This window comes from Gobio gobio (assembly GCF_949357685.1).
Source record: "Gobio gobio genome assembly, chromosome: 12".
Classification (NCBI taxonomy): Eukaryota; Metazoa; Chordata; class Actinopteri; order Cypriniformes; family Gobionidae; genus Gobio; species Gobio gobio.
The window spans coordinates 44728456-44744728 of record NC_137105.1 but is presented as its reverse complement, the minus strand read 5'-3'; the positions used below and the strand labels follow the sequence as shown (position 1 = coordinate 44744728).

At 38.0% G+C, this 16273-nt stretch overlaps 1 protein-coding gene across 2 annotated transcripts in view; it reads left to right on the top strand.

Moving 5' to 3' along the window:
* Positions 1-2055: 2055 nt before the first annotated feature.
* pdgfra (platelet-derived growth factor receptor, alpha polypeptide) overlaps positions 2056-16273 on the top strand; it is a 36581-nt gene continuing 22363 nt past the window's right edge. For both annotated transcript variants that reach the window (XM_079831235.1, XM_079831236.1), the window contains exons 1-12: positions 2056-2278; positions 4562-4640; positions 5515-5775; positions 5896-6156; positions 7663-7838; positions 10773-10935; positions 11144-11330; positions 12543-12658; positions 12792-13082; positions 13220-13486; positions 15753-15883; positions 16004-16172. In XM_079831235.1, coding sequence (XP_079687361.1) covers positions 4583-4640; positions 5515-5775; positions 5896-6156; positions 7663-7838; positions 10773-10935; positions 11144-11330; positions 12543-12658; positions 12792-13082; positions 13220-13486; positions 15753-15883; positions 16004-16172 — 2080 coding nt within the window. In that variant the 5' untranslated portion in view covers positions 2056-2278; positions 4562-4582. The remainder of the gene's footprint in view (positions 2279-4561; positions 4641-5514; positions 5776-5895; positions 6157-7662; positions 7839-10772; positions 10936-11143; positions 11331-12542; positions 12659-12791; positions 13083-13219; positions 13487-15752; positions 15884-16003; positions 16173-16273) is intronic.

Here is a 16273-nt window from a genome sequence, read left to right as displayed (position 1 = left end):
GAATAGGCTTGAACAAACGACAGGAGAGAGATGAGATGGATGTAGGCTATCCCACAGATGGACATATACGCCACCATGTGGTTATATCTCTGCAGATTTAGGCTTAAAAAACTCACCACACCGCGCTTCATCATTCAGAAATTAAAGGTTAAAAACTCAGCTCTGCCACAACATCAGAAAATACTCTCTGTATATGCGCATGTGCATTTGAAACGATTTATTCATCTTGGCGTCAGGCACACTGTGAGAAGGGGGACTGAATTTCTGTTGTCCCGTCGCTGAGGCAGATTCTCCCTCCCGCTCACGCATTCGTCCCATTCTGGACATTCTTCTAAAGTGAAACGACCAGTCTCATCATCGCTGAATGTGGAACATTTAATGTTGTTAATGAGAACAAAAAAGTCCTGTTGCATTGTCAATGATTTGTCGTTTTTGGAACAATTTGCATTAAGCATTATTATCAAACAATAATAATGGCATCACACTCGGAAAACTGGGAAGATAACGGTTGATTGAAAAGTGCAAATCTAAATTTTACGCAGCAACTTTTCTGGCCACTTTTTGAGACTCCAACTGTGTTATTCATATTCAGTCATTTAGAATCTTTTCATTATCAAATGCCTCTGGTGCAGTTGGCATGTCTGCTTAAACTCGTTGATTAATACCTTTAATCCAGACATCTTAAGTTAACAATCAAAAACAGCACAATCGCGCGTATTTGTTGCCAATCTTTTGCTCACTTCAGTGCATTTAAAGAAATTCCAAACGAAAGCACCGATCAAGGTACCCCGCGCTATTTCTAAAGGCTTCAGTTTTAGCCTCGGAGATTAGAGTCTTTTGTTTCCAGAACAAGGGACTCTGTTCTTTTGAGCGGCCGGGCGACACGAACATGTGGAAATAATTGTGCTGAGCAACTGGAGATGTGTGTTTCTCTGCGAGGGTGAGCTGCAAGGCGGGCTCCTCTGAACCGGCTGCAGGAAGAACGGAGAGGGCTAGAGGGGGGCCAAGCCTGCCCCGGGGCTTCGCTCACCACATACCGGGTCAGTCATCTGCGCAGAGAGCGGCGAACCACCGTGTGCAGGGGACACGTAGAGCACTGGTTCATAATGAGCCATTATCTGCAGCCTGGTATGTCTTAAAGTAGAGCTGGAGGGCAAAAAAGAAAGAGCTGGTGGCATCTTTTTTTTTTTTAGGGAATTTTTCACACTTTTCAGATATCGAATACAAATTAACCCTATATTAAGATCAAATTTCATGAGTAGTAAGGTCTTAGATGCGGGTTATTTAAAAAGTAGACTAATAAATGAGAGAGCGAGAGAGACCGAGAACCACTGACTTTGTTTCTTATGTTAGAGCGCCCCCTTGCATGCGTCAGCGCGTGCCTGTGGATGTGATGGACCCACACTTTTGTGATTTTCTCTGCAGAATGACCCATTTCACAGCACCGCACTCGTCACAAAAGTAAACTATATTATCTGAGCACCCAAGGCTTTAATCACATTTGGTCAATATAAAATGAGAATGAAAAAAATGACTCAATTAAAAAGAGATGACCGAACAACCGCAAATGAAAGTCAGCATCAATGCGCACAAAAGAAAGTGCAAACAGCTTCAGCAGCAGCAGCAAGCACCACTGAAAAGCGCAATCATCTAAAAGCTGAACATGAAGAATGAAGCGTGATGACAAGGTTAATCGAGTTACTGGATGTAATTGGGCATCCCCGATTCTTTGATTTCTTTCCTACCTATATAAGCCTCTATAAAAACACTTTTAATGGGTCACTTGACTTCATTGTCCCCCCAAAAAAGATCCCTTTATTCCAAAAGGGCCCCTCTTAGACTTACAAAAAAAAAACATATGGCTCTTTTCTTCCCTGCTCAACCTCTTTTCATGCACCTCCTTCAGAACTGCAGAGCGCGGAGTAATCTGACTCCTCTTCGGAGCTGCAGTGTGAAAACACGGACTCTTATTTTGAAAGGATGCCTGGGGCCGAGGGAGAGGGTAGGGGCCGTTTCCTGAGAGTTATTTACTTTGAGCCAGATGATTAGTTCTCTGGGAAGGATGGACTGTAACATTGAATCAATTACAGGTTGCTCTTGCAGAGGCGCATTTGTGTGAGTGGCCGTGGTGCAGGACGGAGGAGCACAGCACAAGGGAAAGGATTACTACTGCTTTACAACTGAAGACCCTTGGGCTGATTGGAGTATTTTACAAGAGCTTTGCCATTCATTTTGGCTGTTCTTTTATCAAAGGGAACAACCAAAAGGGATTAAAAAGGTATTGTATGTTTAAATTAGTTTAATTAGTTTCTTTTGCATTTTCTCTCATGCAAAGTTTCCACCAGACGTTTAAAACCATTGCACCTATTCAGAGTTAGACCAATTAAAGCTGCTCTTTTGTTTCTTTTTAACAATTGCGTTTTTAATTTAATTCGTTTTCTCAAATTCTGAAACGAAAAAAATAGCCCTATATTAAATCAGCAAACTATTTTACTTTTAAATCATAAGTGGATTTTTATATTTTTCATAAACGCTCACAATGGACAAGTCTTCGTTTTCATCTCAGTAAAAAAAGAGACGGATTTTTCCACTTTGATTCTGGACACCATCGAGCAGGATTATAGACTTTTTTCCCCCCAAGGAACCGCATTATCACCCGTAAAGTCAAAGCCTGGTGCTGGATCCCAGTTGGAGCCGCAGGCGCGCAGCTGGGGGTGTCTCAGCCCGTGGAGAGGCGCAGCTCTGGCATCTAAAGGCATTTCAGACTGGATATTGAGCCCTCAAAATGTTAATGGGATGCCCGTGACCATACTGGAATATCATTCTTTGGATTAGTCAGTGGTATGGAGATTTATTTATCGCGGAGCGATGAAGTCAAAGCAAGACTGAGGAGTTCAGAAAAACTTCTTTGCCGCCTTGTCCGCCAAGTCCGCGTCGATGATGAATCTACGGGGAACTTCTCTCACATCTGGATTAACTTAATGCAATTTACGTAGTATTTACCAAGGATCAAGGAGACCATGTCGCTTTGCTTTGACTAAAATAAGGATGGGACTGGATGAAATAAAAGAAAACTACTTTTTTTCTTTCTGTCTTTTCTGCACTGAATTACAACTGCTCTTAGAGACTTCACCTCACCAGGCTATCTTTAGACCGCTTTCTTTTAAATCCCATGGAAATCGCTTTTACGCGTGAAGTAACCGGGTGTTGGATGGCACCCCTCGCTCAGCTGTTGCCCAAGAGTGTCAAGCGCAGCGGATCGGTAGTGTTTGGCAGCCAGTTGCGCATCTGTGTGTGGGCGCCTGGTGCCGGGGGTGCGCGGAGAAAAGTGCGGGCCGAGATTTGCGCTCAGACACCGCTGGACAGATGAGCGGTACCAGAAGCGCACCATTCCAGAATTGATTCCCACGGCAATCCAATGGATTCCCAAATTGCGGCACAGAAAGGGGTCGACTAATTACAGTCTTACTCAACACCCCCGGATTCACCAAGGATAATTAGCTTGAGAGGGCTGACATGAGCAAATGGCAGAGCTTCAGTCTTCTCTGGGCTGTAAAAAGTCCCCCCCCCCTCACTTTGAAGTGCTAGACCATTTCTGCACACACAATTGAACTTTCTGGACATGCTTTCGTCAATTATCTACCATGATTTTGTATTTTTTTTGTATTTATTTTTTTTGCAGGGGACCAATTAAATAAGTGTTGCATTTTTTATGATAATTGAGTGACATTGCCCGTCTGCTGAAGCGCTGATGGAACCCAGGGGTCTGAGGATTAGACAGACAGAGATAAAACACGCGCGCGCGGAATGTCTGATTAGAAACTCGACAAGGCAAGCGTTTAAGACCAGGGACGGCACTTTAGAAATCACAGGAACAAAGACAGAATGCAGCAAGTTGTGCTGCAGCACTGTAATCTTATTCACGCACTTTAGTCTCATCGTTCTTAAATTTTTTTTTTAATATATGTAATTTAAGGTGGCCAAAATGAATTGCGTATTTAGACTGAGAAACAAATAGATTTAAAATAACATAGATTAAGCAGTACAGATACAATTATCTTAATACTGATATGTGTCTGTATTAGCTGTCATATCTTATATTTTGCTGTATCCTCATGTTTTAGGAATTAAAAAAGTTAAAATTGTACTAAATTAAACTCCATCTTTTGAAACTCGTATCTGTTGATTCTACTCGCCGCGGTGGTCTGTTCGGGAAACGCGTACTGTGTCTCCACCTGGCGGTCAAACAAAGCTGACCCGATCCATCCAAGCGCTCCCCCGTCGAAGAGTCTGGCGTCAGTTGACTGACTGAACAGCGTCCAGACGCTTTAAAGACCTTTTATGTCTTGGCACTGAACCTTTCCGAAACTTTCTGCTGCCGATGATTCAATGCTCTCTTCAGGCCACCTGAGCGATTACTGTATACTAGAGGTTCATCTTTTACACTGGATGAACCACAAGAGATCAAACCCAAAGAAACGAGCTGTACTTCTGTTTGGAATATCGATTTTTATATTTTCTAGAAACGTTTAAAGTCGTAACATCTTTTCTTCCCTTTCAGCTGAGCACAATCTAAGTGACCATGGGATTCCTGGAGACACATCTCGTTTTGGGGATTGTCTTTCTTGGGGTATTTCCAGGTATGTGAAATAATAATAATGTTTTCTGTTTTTATAATATGTGTTAGTTTTGATCAGTTTTTTTTTATTTTACTAATATGTACCACTATTAAAAAAGCTACAGAATAATTAATTAAATACATGAAATATGAAAAAATATATATATTTATTAGTTTTGATTAATATATATTTTTATCTTTATTTGTTTATTTTATTTTACTAATATGTACCACTGCTATTTAAAAGCTATAGAATAATGAATTAAATACATTAAATATTTAAAAATATATATTTATTAGTTTTGATTAATATATATTTTGAGCTGTATTTATTTATTTTATTTTATTAATATGTACCACTGCTATTTACAGAATAATTAATTAAATCCATGAAATATTTAAAAAATATGTATTTATTAGTTTTGATTAATATATATTTTATCTTTATTTATTTATTTTATTTTACTAATATGTACCACTGCTATTTAAAAGTTACAGAATAATTAATTAAATACATGAAATATTTAAAAATATATATTTATTAGTTTTGATTAATATATATTTTTATCTTTATTTATTTATTTATTTTATTTTATTTTACTTATATGTACATCTGCTATTTAAAAGCTACAGAATGAATAAAATACCTGAAATATTTAAATATATATATTTTAGTTTTGATTAATGTAATTTTGTATATATATATATATATATATATATATATATATATATATATATATATATATATATATATATATATATATATATATATATATATATATATATTTTTTTTTTTTTTTTAATTTTTTTTTATATATATATATTTACTAACATGTACCACTAATATTTAAAAGCTTCAGTATAATTAATTAAATGCATGAAATATGTCCCTGCAGATGTTTCAAAACCTTGGCCTGTTATTAATTCCGACAAAGAGGAATTTATTCTGACACCTCATTCGGAGTTCAACATCACATGCTCCGGAGAACGCAGAGTGAGATGGGTCGAGCCGTTACCGCTCAACAGCGCAGTGCATTCCGGGTTAAATCACAGTACTTTGGTGATCACTGATGCTGAGGCCTTAAACACGCGTTTCTACGCATGCGCGTATGTGGATCAACCTGTAAACTACACTGATATCTACGTTTTTGTTCTAGGTACGTCATTGTTCACGACTATGAATATACTCATATATGAATATGAATAGCCTATGTTACAAATAATTAGCACATTATGTAGCCTATTTGTAAAAATGACTCCCACCTCTTGTTCCACAGATCCTGAGGTTCCGTTCGTGTCTGAACGGTCTGAACCTGTTACAGATGAGATGGGCATAATAACTATCCCCTGCCTCGCTACAAACCCACATTCACAAGTGATTCTCAGAGACCTGCAGAGTGGGGATGAGGTTTCTCTGTTTTACGAGCACAAAAGCGGCTTTATCACCGATTTCTTATCACCAGGACAATACGTTTGCGAGACGAGCGTGAATGGCAAAGTATTGCGGAGCAGCGTTTATAATGTGAAGGATGACACAGGTAATTAATGCACAACAAATAATTAAACATTCAGTGTTACACTTTATTTCGATTGGTTACAAAAAATATAGGTTAAGGGTTAAATAGGCAACACTTTATTTAGATAGCCCACTTTAGACATTCTATCAACTATAACCCAGCAAGCAATTTTGAGCTTAAAAGACAATTGCCGTCCAAACACAGCCATGAAGTCTAGGCTTAAACAAGGAAAAATTTGGGCTTTAATAGATGTGTAACCACAGCCCAAGAATAGAATAGGCTAGGGATAGAACATGTCAAAGAAAGGATACCAAACATCTTGTAATCACTGTTGACTTTGCTTACATGATGGAATATCATACATCTCAAGGTTATTTTGGCTAGACGTGGGTTATTCATAGCCGGACTATATCGGGTCTACAGTTAACTGAGACGGTGAAATGACGGCTGTTAACTTTGCAACTTCATGTCAACTATCTTTCATTAATTTGCAACTACGTCAGCTAATTTAGCCATGTTCCTGGATCAACATTTGGCTTGTTTTCCTGTCTGAAAATGTAGTCCTAACCCTACCTCTAAATCTAACCCTACCAATAACTTTTCCCTAAAATCAGAGTGAAATGATAGGCTGATAACACTGATGTAGACACAAATGGTTGTAAGCCTAAAATTGACATTAAAAGGATAGTGACATTAAAAATTATGTCAAAGATATTTAGAAGAATGTTTGTAACCAAGCAGATCTCGCCCCCCATTGACTACCACAGTGTGTGAGGGGGTGAGATCTGCTTGGTTACAAACATTCTTCCAAATGTCTTCCTTTGTGTACAGCAGAACAAAGAAATGTATACAGGTTTGGAACAACTTGATGGTGAGTAAATGATGACAGAATTTTTATTTTTGGGTGAACTATCCCTTTAACTAAAAACTAGTCCCTCAAATCTGATTGGTTGATGGGATTATTGTTGTATGTTGATCCAGGAACATGTTGTACTTGGTTAAATGATGTTCATGGTTCACCCTTTAATTAGAGTCTTAGTAGACTGTTAGGGTTAGATGTGAGTAGAATAAGTTGACATACTTGCAAAGTTACTTACAGTTAGCAGAATGTCTCAAAGTAAAATGTTAGAATAAGTCTTCATGTAGTTACGTATAGTTAAGAATAGAATGTCTAAAGTGGACAATCGGTATAATGGGTCATTTTTGAAAAAAATAAAAGTGAAACATTAGGTCATAGCTTCGACTACATGAGTACCCTGGGAGATGACAAATTCTTGTTGACGAAGAGTGATGACATTTTGGATCATCATACACCGCACGTTACTCATGAGAAGAACATTTAGAGGCTGTCGAAGGCCATGTACTGGTGTATTAGTGATTGGGTGTTTCTGCTTTGCTCTTGGACTTGCGTCAAGTAAATTGTCCTGTTTTCCCTCACACATGTTTTTAATATTAATAGAAGACTAAGCAAAAATGAGATTAATAGCAGCATTGTTCATTTACCGAATGATTTTGATTGTATTGAAGATGACGAAGATGATGAACAGCAGGACTTGCATGTGAATGAAAACAAACAGCAGGACTTCAACATACATCTAAGAGCCAGTATGGAGGATGTGATAGAGGGGAATGCTGTCAATCTCACCTGCGAGACGCCACCTGGACAGGCTTTCCACCAGCAGTGGCTGCATCCTGAAAAACAGGCAAGAACCTCAACCAAGAATCTGTTTTTTCTCTCTCTCTCTCTCTCTCTCTCTCTCTCTCTCTCTCTCTCTCTCTCTCTCTCTCTCTCTCTCTCTCTCTCTCTCTCTCTCTCTCTCTCTCTCTCTCTCTCTCTCTCTCTCTCTCTCTCTCTCTCTCTCTCTCTCTTCTCTCTGTTGTGTTTTGTGCTTACCTAATATAAGCAAAACTGGCTTCTCTAGAACTGTGGACTTCTGGTGTGATGCAGAGGTGTATTCTGGTGCAGTATTCCTTCACTCTTTATGTAACAGTAGGAGGAAATGCAAAAATGCAATCTTACAAAAGTGAAGGTAGAAACCTCAAAGGAAAGGATTGACACTAATTTACTGTGTACTTTGACCTATGGCCCGCACGTCCTGTGAGTGTTAAAGACAGATGTGTGCTTCTTGTGAATCCACATGTGTGTGGCAACATAGAAAAAGTTGCATGAATGTGATTAAGGAAGGATTCTCCTCAAATAAAAAAAAAAAGATGCCTGATAGTTAGTTTTAGTTCGTTTTGAATATCCCCCTGTGGTGAAAATAGGATTCAGACAAACCATGTCAAGTCAACACCATTGCTGAGTATTTTGAGACAGTCTCAAAAACGCGGTTTGAAATCGCTGGTGTTTCTGACATCCCAGACTACCTTGTAACCAATCACGTCAATGTGCGGGCGGGTTTTTAGCATATCATTAACCATTCTCTGAAGCAAAAGAAGACAGGTATATTTTCTGTTGATATGAATAATCTGGTACATTTAGCAATATAGCTGGTGAATTATGTATATGATGTATATTACGATGTTATGATGAAAAAGTATGTGAACCGCTTGCAGAATCTGTGAAAATGTGAATAATTTTAACAACATAAGAGGGATCATGTGTTAGTGTTGTCCTGAATAAGATATTTTACATAAACGTCTTTTTTACATACAGTCCACAGGACAAAAAAAATTGCGGAATTTATTAAAATGACCCATTCAAAAGTTTATGAACCTTTATTCTCAATACTGTCGTTCCCTGGATGATCCACGGCTTTTTGTTGTGTGATGGTTGTTCTCGAGTCCCTTGTTTGTCTTGAGCTGTTAAACTGCCCTATGTACTATGATTTTGAGATCCATCTTTTCACACTGAGGACAATTGAGGGACTCAAACACAACTATTAAAAAATGTTCAAACATTCACTGATGCTCCAGAAGGAAACACGATGCATTAAGAGCCAGGATGAAGGGATGAAGAGGTCCAAATATTTCTTATTTTGTTTAAATATAATTTTTTTTTCATTTAGTACTGCCCTTCAGAAGCAACAGAAGATACTTACATGTTTCGCGGAAGACAAATTGAGTATAATTTACCTTGATCTTCAAATTCAATAAGTTTTCACCCCCCAGCTCTTAATGCATCATGTTTCCTTCTGGAGCATCAGTGAATGTTTCAACCTTTTTAATAGTTGTGTTTGAGTCTCTCAATTGTCCTCAGTGTGAAAATATGGATCTCAAAATCATACAGTCACTTATTTAGTTAAAATTATTCACATTTTCACAGATTCTACAAGCGGTTCACATACTTTTTCTTGCAACTGTATATGCCTTTCTCCACTGACGTTATAAGTTGTTCAAAGTGTTTCTAAGGATGCTGATTTTTAGAAGGCAGACTGTGATGGCAAACGGGAACATGGTTTGTGCAACATTAGCAACACGTCATTAGCTGTTTGATAACGTATGCATAAGGCAAATCATATTAATGGCCGTTATGTGTCCTACGTTGTGAAGAGCGTTACATAAAACGCATTACCATTCTGATACATCGAATTGTAGACAAGCCTGTATGAGTGAGTGGGGGCGGGGCTCATTTGCATATTCATAGATCCGCGTATACTAAATGAAGCAAGGTTGTAGAGTTACATTCAAGCTATTTTAAGGCATGAAGACATTTAAAGATGAGCAATTATTGACTACAGGGGGACTTCAATCTTTTTATGTGTTTGATGATTAATGTGAGTTCCAAATCAAAATGTGTTTGTTTATAGTTAGTTAGTTAGTTGTACTTTTGGTAACACTTTACAATAAGGTTGTATTAGTTAACATTAGTTAATGCATTAGTTAACATGAACTAACCATGAACAACACCTCTGTTCAGCATTAGTTCATCTTTGTTAATGTTAGTTAATAAAAATCCAGCTGTTCATGGTTTGTTCATGTTAGTTCACAGTGCATTAACTAATGTTAACAAGATTTTAATAATGCATTAGTAAATGTTGAAATTAACATGAACAAAGATTAATAAATGCTTTATAAGTGCAGTTCATGTTAACTAATGCAGTTAACTAATGTTAACTAATGAACCTTATTGTAAAGTGTTACCGTACTTTTTGTATGTATTTGATGATGAATGTGAGTTCCATATCCAAAAAAACGTTTCTTTGCGTGTTTGCTGAAAAGATGTTTTTATATTTCAGTGAGTGTGAATGTACCATGCAGCTCACCATCCATGTTTGTTTTAAATGAGTCTGTCAGAAGCATTATCTTTAAAATAAGAGACATTGTTTTTTAAAAGCAGTTTGGAATTGTGTAGAGAGGATCCAAGTCCTTGTCTGGACTGGAGCCGTGCTGGGTTCTGCTGGGGTTGTTTATGATGAGTTTGCTGTGCTTGTCTGATTACAGCCCTTTAAAAGACTTATGTAGAGCTGATTTATCTCCAGCAGGCTGCACTGAAATATGGATACAGACTAGTCCTGGAAGAGAATATGTGTTACTGAGACTAAAGAACATCTTTGCAAAGAAAATGCTTACAAAATAGTGTACTTAAATAGATTGTAGAGAAAAAATCCAGCAACTGATGCCTATCATGATTCCACATGTGCATCCAGTAAACACAACGTGTGTAATATTGATTTTTATTTTCTCTCACTATTCAGGCCAGAGAGGCTTTTCCGATAAGGTTAGCTTTCCCAGACAAGGTTCAGTACATCCTCAACATCCCAAAATCCTCTGTGGCGGACACTGGACGATACGAGTGTGCAGTAACCAACCAAATCTCTGGACAAACCAAGTCCATCGGCCTGGGGATCACAGTCTACGGTATGTACTTCCCTTTCTCACTTAGATTCTGCACACCTCTGCTTTCACCATTAAAACCAGTAAACGGAGATGGGATGAACAGATGTGGGACAGACAATCAATCAATGTTCTTTCTTTCTTTCTTTCTTTCTTTCTTTCTTTCTTTCTTTCTTTCTTTCTTTCTTTCTTTCTTTCTTTCTTTCTTTCTTTCTTTCGTTTCTTCCATTAGAGAGCTCTTTTGTGGAAGTAATATCTAATGGTATTGGGCCAGTGGAGGTTGCGTCTCTTCTGGAGGAAAAAGAGTTCACCATTTACATTGATGCTGACCCTGAGCCAAAGGTCAGGTGGTTAAAAGATGGCCTTCCGCTGGATGACAGCTACATCTCCTCCAAGACCACTCATCTGGATGGCCTCAGGTAGAATTTCACAAAATTGCTCTATTACTGATAATTAGGGTTGTCAAAATTAGCATGCTCCGCGTTGAGTTCTCTTTCGCTCTTGAACGGACAAAAACACAAAAATAGTATCCCAAAATATGTGCTTTGCAGAGTATCCTCATAAGTCTTAAATGAGTTAAAAAGTGTTAAATGAACACAAAGAGTGAGGACATTAGATGCGTGTCAGATTTGTGTCATATGCTTCAGATCTTAAAGTGACAGTAGCCTAATAAACCTGCTGCTGTGATGTCTGTCATTAAATGTGTGTAAATATTAGCGGCATCAGATATAGCTCACCCCTGCCTTTCGGAGCACATAGAGAAACTACGGTGGCCGATACAGGAGAGAGATGTCGTCTTCTGAGACAGCAGAGAGTGACTAGCGCTCTGTAGAGCAGTTTGTCCGTTTAGGGCTACTGTAGAAACATGGCGGCGCAAAATAGCAATTTCACTGTAAGGGGACCCGCAGTGTATGTAGATAGAAATGGCTCATTCTAAGGTAATAAAAACATAACGGTTCATTATGTAAGGTCTTTAACCACCACTGAGTTATGTATATTATATTATGTATATTATATTCCTCATAAATACTACACACTGCACTTTTAATGTAAATCAAAGAAGAAAAGACAAAGACAAAATCACTCACTGTTCTTGACTGAATTTTTGTAGCTTTAATAATGATTAATCTTTTTATGCAGTGAAGTGTTTGATAACTTTATTCAATTTCTGTATATTTCCTACCTGTTAGATCAAATATTTAAAATATACTGTATTTTATGTTGTATAATTCATTTGGAGATGAAATGTAAAATTCTTACAATATAAAAATATATTAAAAGCGTTAAGGTTAGGTGTGATTAATCGTGATTAATTACAGAAAAAAATTGCACATTTTTATCGATTGACAGCATTACTTATAATATTTCTATGACATATATTATAATATATGAATATATATTTCGTTAATAAGATATTACTAAGGTTTTATGGGAAGACTTTTTATTAACCTAAATAAATACATAAATGTATAAGTATATCTAGAAATTAACATTGCGTTAGATTAATAATTGCTGTTAAAGTATTGTTAGTTCAAAATACCTAATACATTAACCTTTGTTAACAAACTGAACCTTGTTGTAAGTGTCACCAGTTTCTTAATACCATTCTGTAATGTTTTCTTTTCACGAAGGTATGAGAGCATTCTGGTTCTCCGCCACCCCATAGAGGAGGACAGTGGCACCTATGAGGTTGTTGCGTCGACTGGCTCCAGGACTTCAAGTTTTTCATTCAAACTGCTGGTTAAAGGTATGGTTGAATAAAACAGCTGAACTACGTATGAAGTGCCTGCGATGATTCAGAAAACCAAATCTAATGCATTTGTATGTATTGTGTTTGAGAAATTCTTGTTCATGTCATGATCAAAGTGTTTTTTGTGCAGCCATGTACCCAGTGCTGCCCCAGTCAGTTCTGGCTCCAGTGATGTGGCCCCAGAGGGAGAGCATGGAGGTGTCTCTCCACTCGACTTTCCGACTCACATGTCGAGGTCAGGCTGAACTTGCTTGGCACAGCCCCGTATATCTTCACGATCAGGCCGACTCTGAAAAGAAAGGACTCTTCATCTCCACTGTGACTGTTGGCAATGCGACAGCCGCTCATACAGGGGAATACATCTGCTACAATGACTTAAGCAACAACACTGAGGAGACCACAATCTACATTTATGTGCCAGGTAGGTACTGATTTGTCTTTTTGCCCCTCTTATTGTACAAGCTGGATTGTTGCAGTGATGTTGTTTGAAAAATTCTACACGGCATACTGACATTGAATTTCTTCCCTGCAAACATTCTGATCCATAAACACACACAGATCCACAAACGCCGTTTGTAACATCCATGACCCCTTTTGATAACCATGTGCTGACGAGTCATGATGAAATGGAGATTCCCTGCCTTGTGACGGACCCCAGCTCCAGCGTCTCTCTGATTCACATTGAGACCAATACGGTTCTGCCCAATGTCTATGACAGCAGGAGAGGTTTCGTTGGCCTCTTCAGCGCTGGGACGTATGTCTGCAGGGCCCTCATTAAAGGACAGGAGCATGACAGCATAGAGTACATCGTTCATGGCTGGACAGGTGAGAATGAGTTTGATTGTGTCTTTCAAAGCAAAAATCATTGTTAATCAGTGCTTTGGTTTTATTTTACAGTTTAAAAAAATGGAAATATTTTTAATCTAAATATTGTTAAAGCAAGATTGTTTTACTTGGGAAGCAAAGTTAGAAAAAGTGGAATATTTTAAACTTATTTTGTTTAAAAAACTACAAATAAGATTGGCCATTGGGTTACTGGAATAAACATAAAACATAACAAATGAATTGTGTATTTAATGAAATGCCTTAAATGTTTATACAGTCTCTCAAAACAAGTCATATTATCTTACACTAATTCAATTTCTTGCAAGGTTCAAGAATGTCTTTTATATATATATGCGAGTAAAAATCGTCAAATACAGGAAAAATTGGCGTTGGCGAGTATATGAAACTGTGCTGCAACATTACGAAAGTTTCAGGAGTAAACATAGTCACTTATGTCTTAAGGGGCGCCTATTATGCCCCTTTTTAAAAGATGTAATATAAGTGTCAGGTGTCCCCAGAGTGTGTCTGTGAAGTTTCAGATCAAAATTCCTTACAGGTCATTTAATATACCATTTTGAAAATGCCAAATTTGGGGTTTGGGTTTGACAAAAATGAGCTGTTTTGTGTGTGTCTCCTTTAAATGCAAATTAGCTGTTTTGTGTGTGTCTCCTTTAAATGCAAATGAGCTGTTTTGTGTGTGTCTCCTCTAAATGAGCTGCTGCTCCCATCCCAAAGGGCGGAGCCTTCACAGCTCGTGAACACGCGAATGAAAACTGAAACATGATACATTTATTTGGCTTTGATTATCATCTCTATTGCGGACACACTCACGTGATATTGCTGTTCTTCATCATCATGAAATATTATCATCTGCATGCATTTTAAAGCCTTATCACTCTAAACTTGAGTACACACACCCGACGCATGTTCTTGACTGAATGAACTTTAGTAGCTTTATTAAGAACACATTTCTAACTTGCATGCTGCTGTTAAATGCTCTGGCGAGGAGATAAACATGGCGGACTGTGTACAGCTCTCTGAAGGCTGGGTCTATGCTAATACGGCAGTGTCCATCAACACTCATGGGCGGGGCCTGTGAAATGTGACGTCACTTTGCCAGGAAATCTGCAAACAGCTTGTTCTGAGACACTGCTTATGATTTATGGGGATTAAAAAAAGAGGAGTGGGTGGATTTTTACCATTATAGGGTGGTTGTGTACACACACTGCCGACACACATTTATGTTTAAACAACATGTAAAAGTGAATTTTGTTTATCACGCAACAAAGGACAAAGAAAAAAATCACTCACTACTCTTGAACTTTAAAAAGGATATGAAGACTGTGCAGTGTTATTTATTTGATTGGCCTGTACTTTATTTCATTTTGGTACCTGAAAACTATTAGACCTGCCTGAAGAGCACTGTTAATTTCATTTGTATCTGTGTTGTACTTATTTGTGCTATTGCTTGTAATTTGATTGTTTGTTCTTATTTTATTACTGACTGTTTACTTGTCTATAAAAATGTTGGCTATTAAATTGATATTAGTCAAGCTAGTAGTTTTAGCTGTGGTATCGAAATTGAAATAGAGGATTGGGAATTTTCACTAAAATTTTGGTATCATAACTGCCTGTTTTTGTTCCATGGCTAGTAAAAAAATATTTTTGTAAATTTTCTTAAGTCAATGGCCATTGGCAGGTGTGGCAAAAAGTTTGTTTTAGGCCCTATATATATATATAATTCAGTCATGAAACTCTAAAAAGTGCAGGCTGAGGTCCTTTACATGCAATCTGCAAGCAATACTGCATGGTACAAGATGATTGGCCTCTGCTGATCCTGCAGCCAATGAGATTGCATGCTCAACATTTAAATAGTCTGGTTCATTGTTTGCTGTAATCTAATCCTGCAGCGTGCAGGAGTTTCTCAAAAACCCTCCACCTCCCCCAGCTCCACCTGTCTAGATCTATTTATTTGTCTATTTATGCAGAGGCAGCATATCTTACATGTATCTATTAACAGTGGCAAGTCCATACTTGCTCTGCAGCAGCAGTGTAGCCTCCTAGGATGCCGAGACCACATACATGAACATTGCCATATTCAATGACATGCTAAAACTATTCAGAGAGTTGTCAGGTGTTGGTCTTGTAAAGACATGCTTTGGTTTAATGTTTCTGCCCTTTTCCAGGAGACAATGAATTTAGTTTATTCCCCTGCCATGGCATGCATTAAACAAACTGAATTTGACTTCATTATTTCTTTTCTCAGGAGGGTCTGATTTAAGAGTCGAGCTACGGGCAGAGAAGAAGGCTCTGCTGGTGGGTGAGACCCTCACTGTTGACTGTGTGGCCAGAGGCAGTATGATGTTGGAGGATCACTGGAAATACCCTGGGAAACTGGTGAGATAAACAGAAATAATAATAATATACTGTATACATGCACTATACCAAATTAATAGAAATTAAAAATAAATATATTTTTACATGCATTTATATCCTGCCTCTGTCGTTCTCTCTCAGGCGGATCGAGGAGTAAAGACCGTAAAGGAGAATGAGCGAGATCTTGAGATCCATTATACTCTGACAGTGACTAATGCCTCACCGAAAGACAGCGGCGTCTACGCCTGCTCCATCACTAACATTATGAGCAGCGAGAGCCAAACCAAACAGCTCACTATTACAGTCTATGGTACAGAGATCACATAAACACTCACACAGACACACGCTATAAAATAAAAAAAAATTTTAATGCGTATGGCAGATTCACACATGCATACGTGACAGTGATTA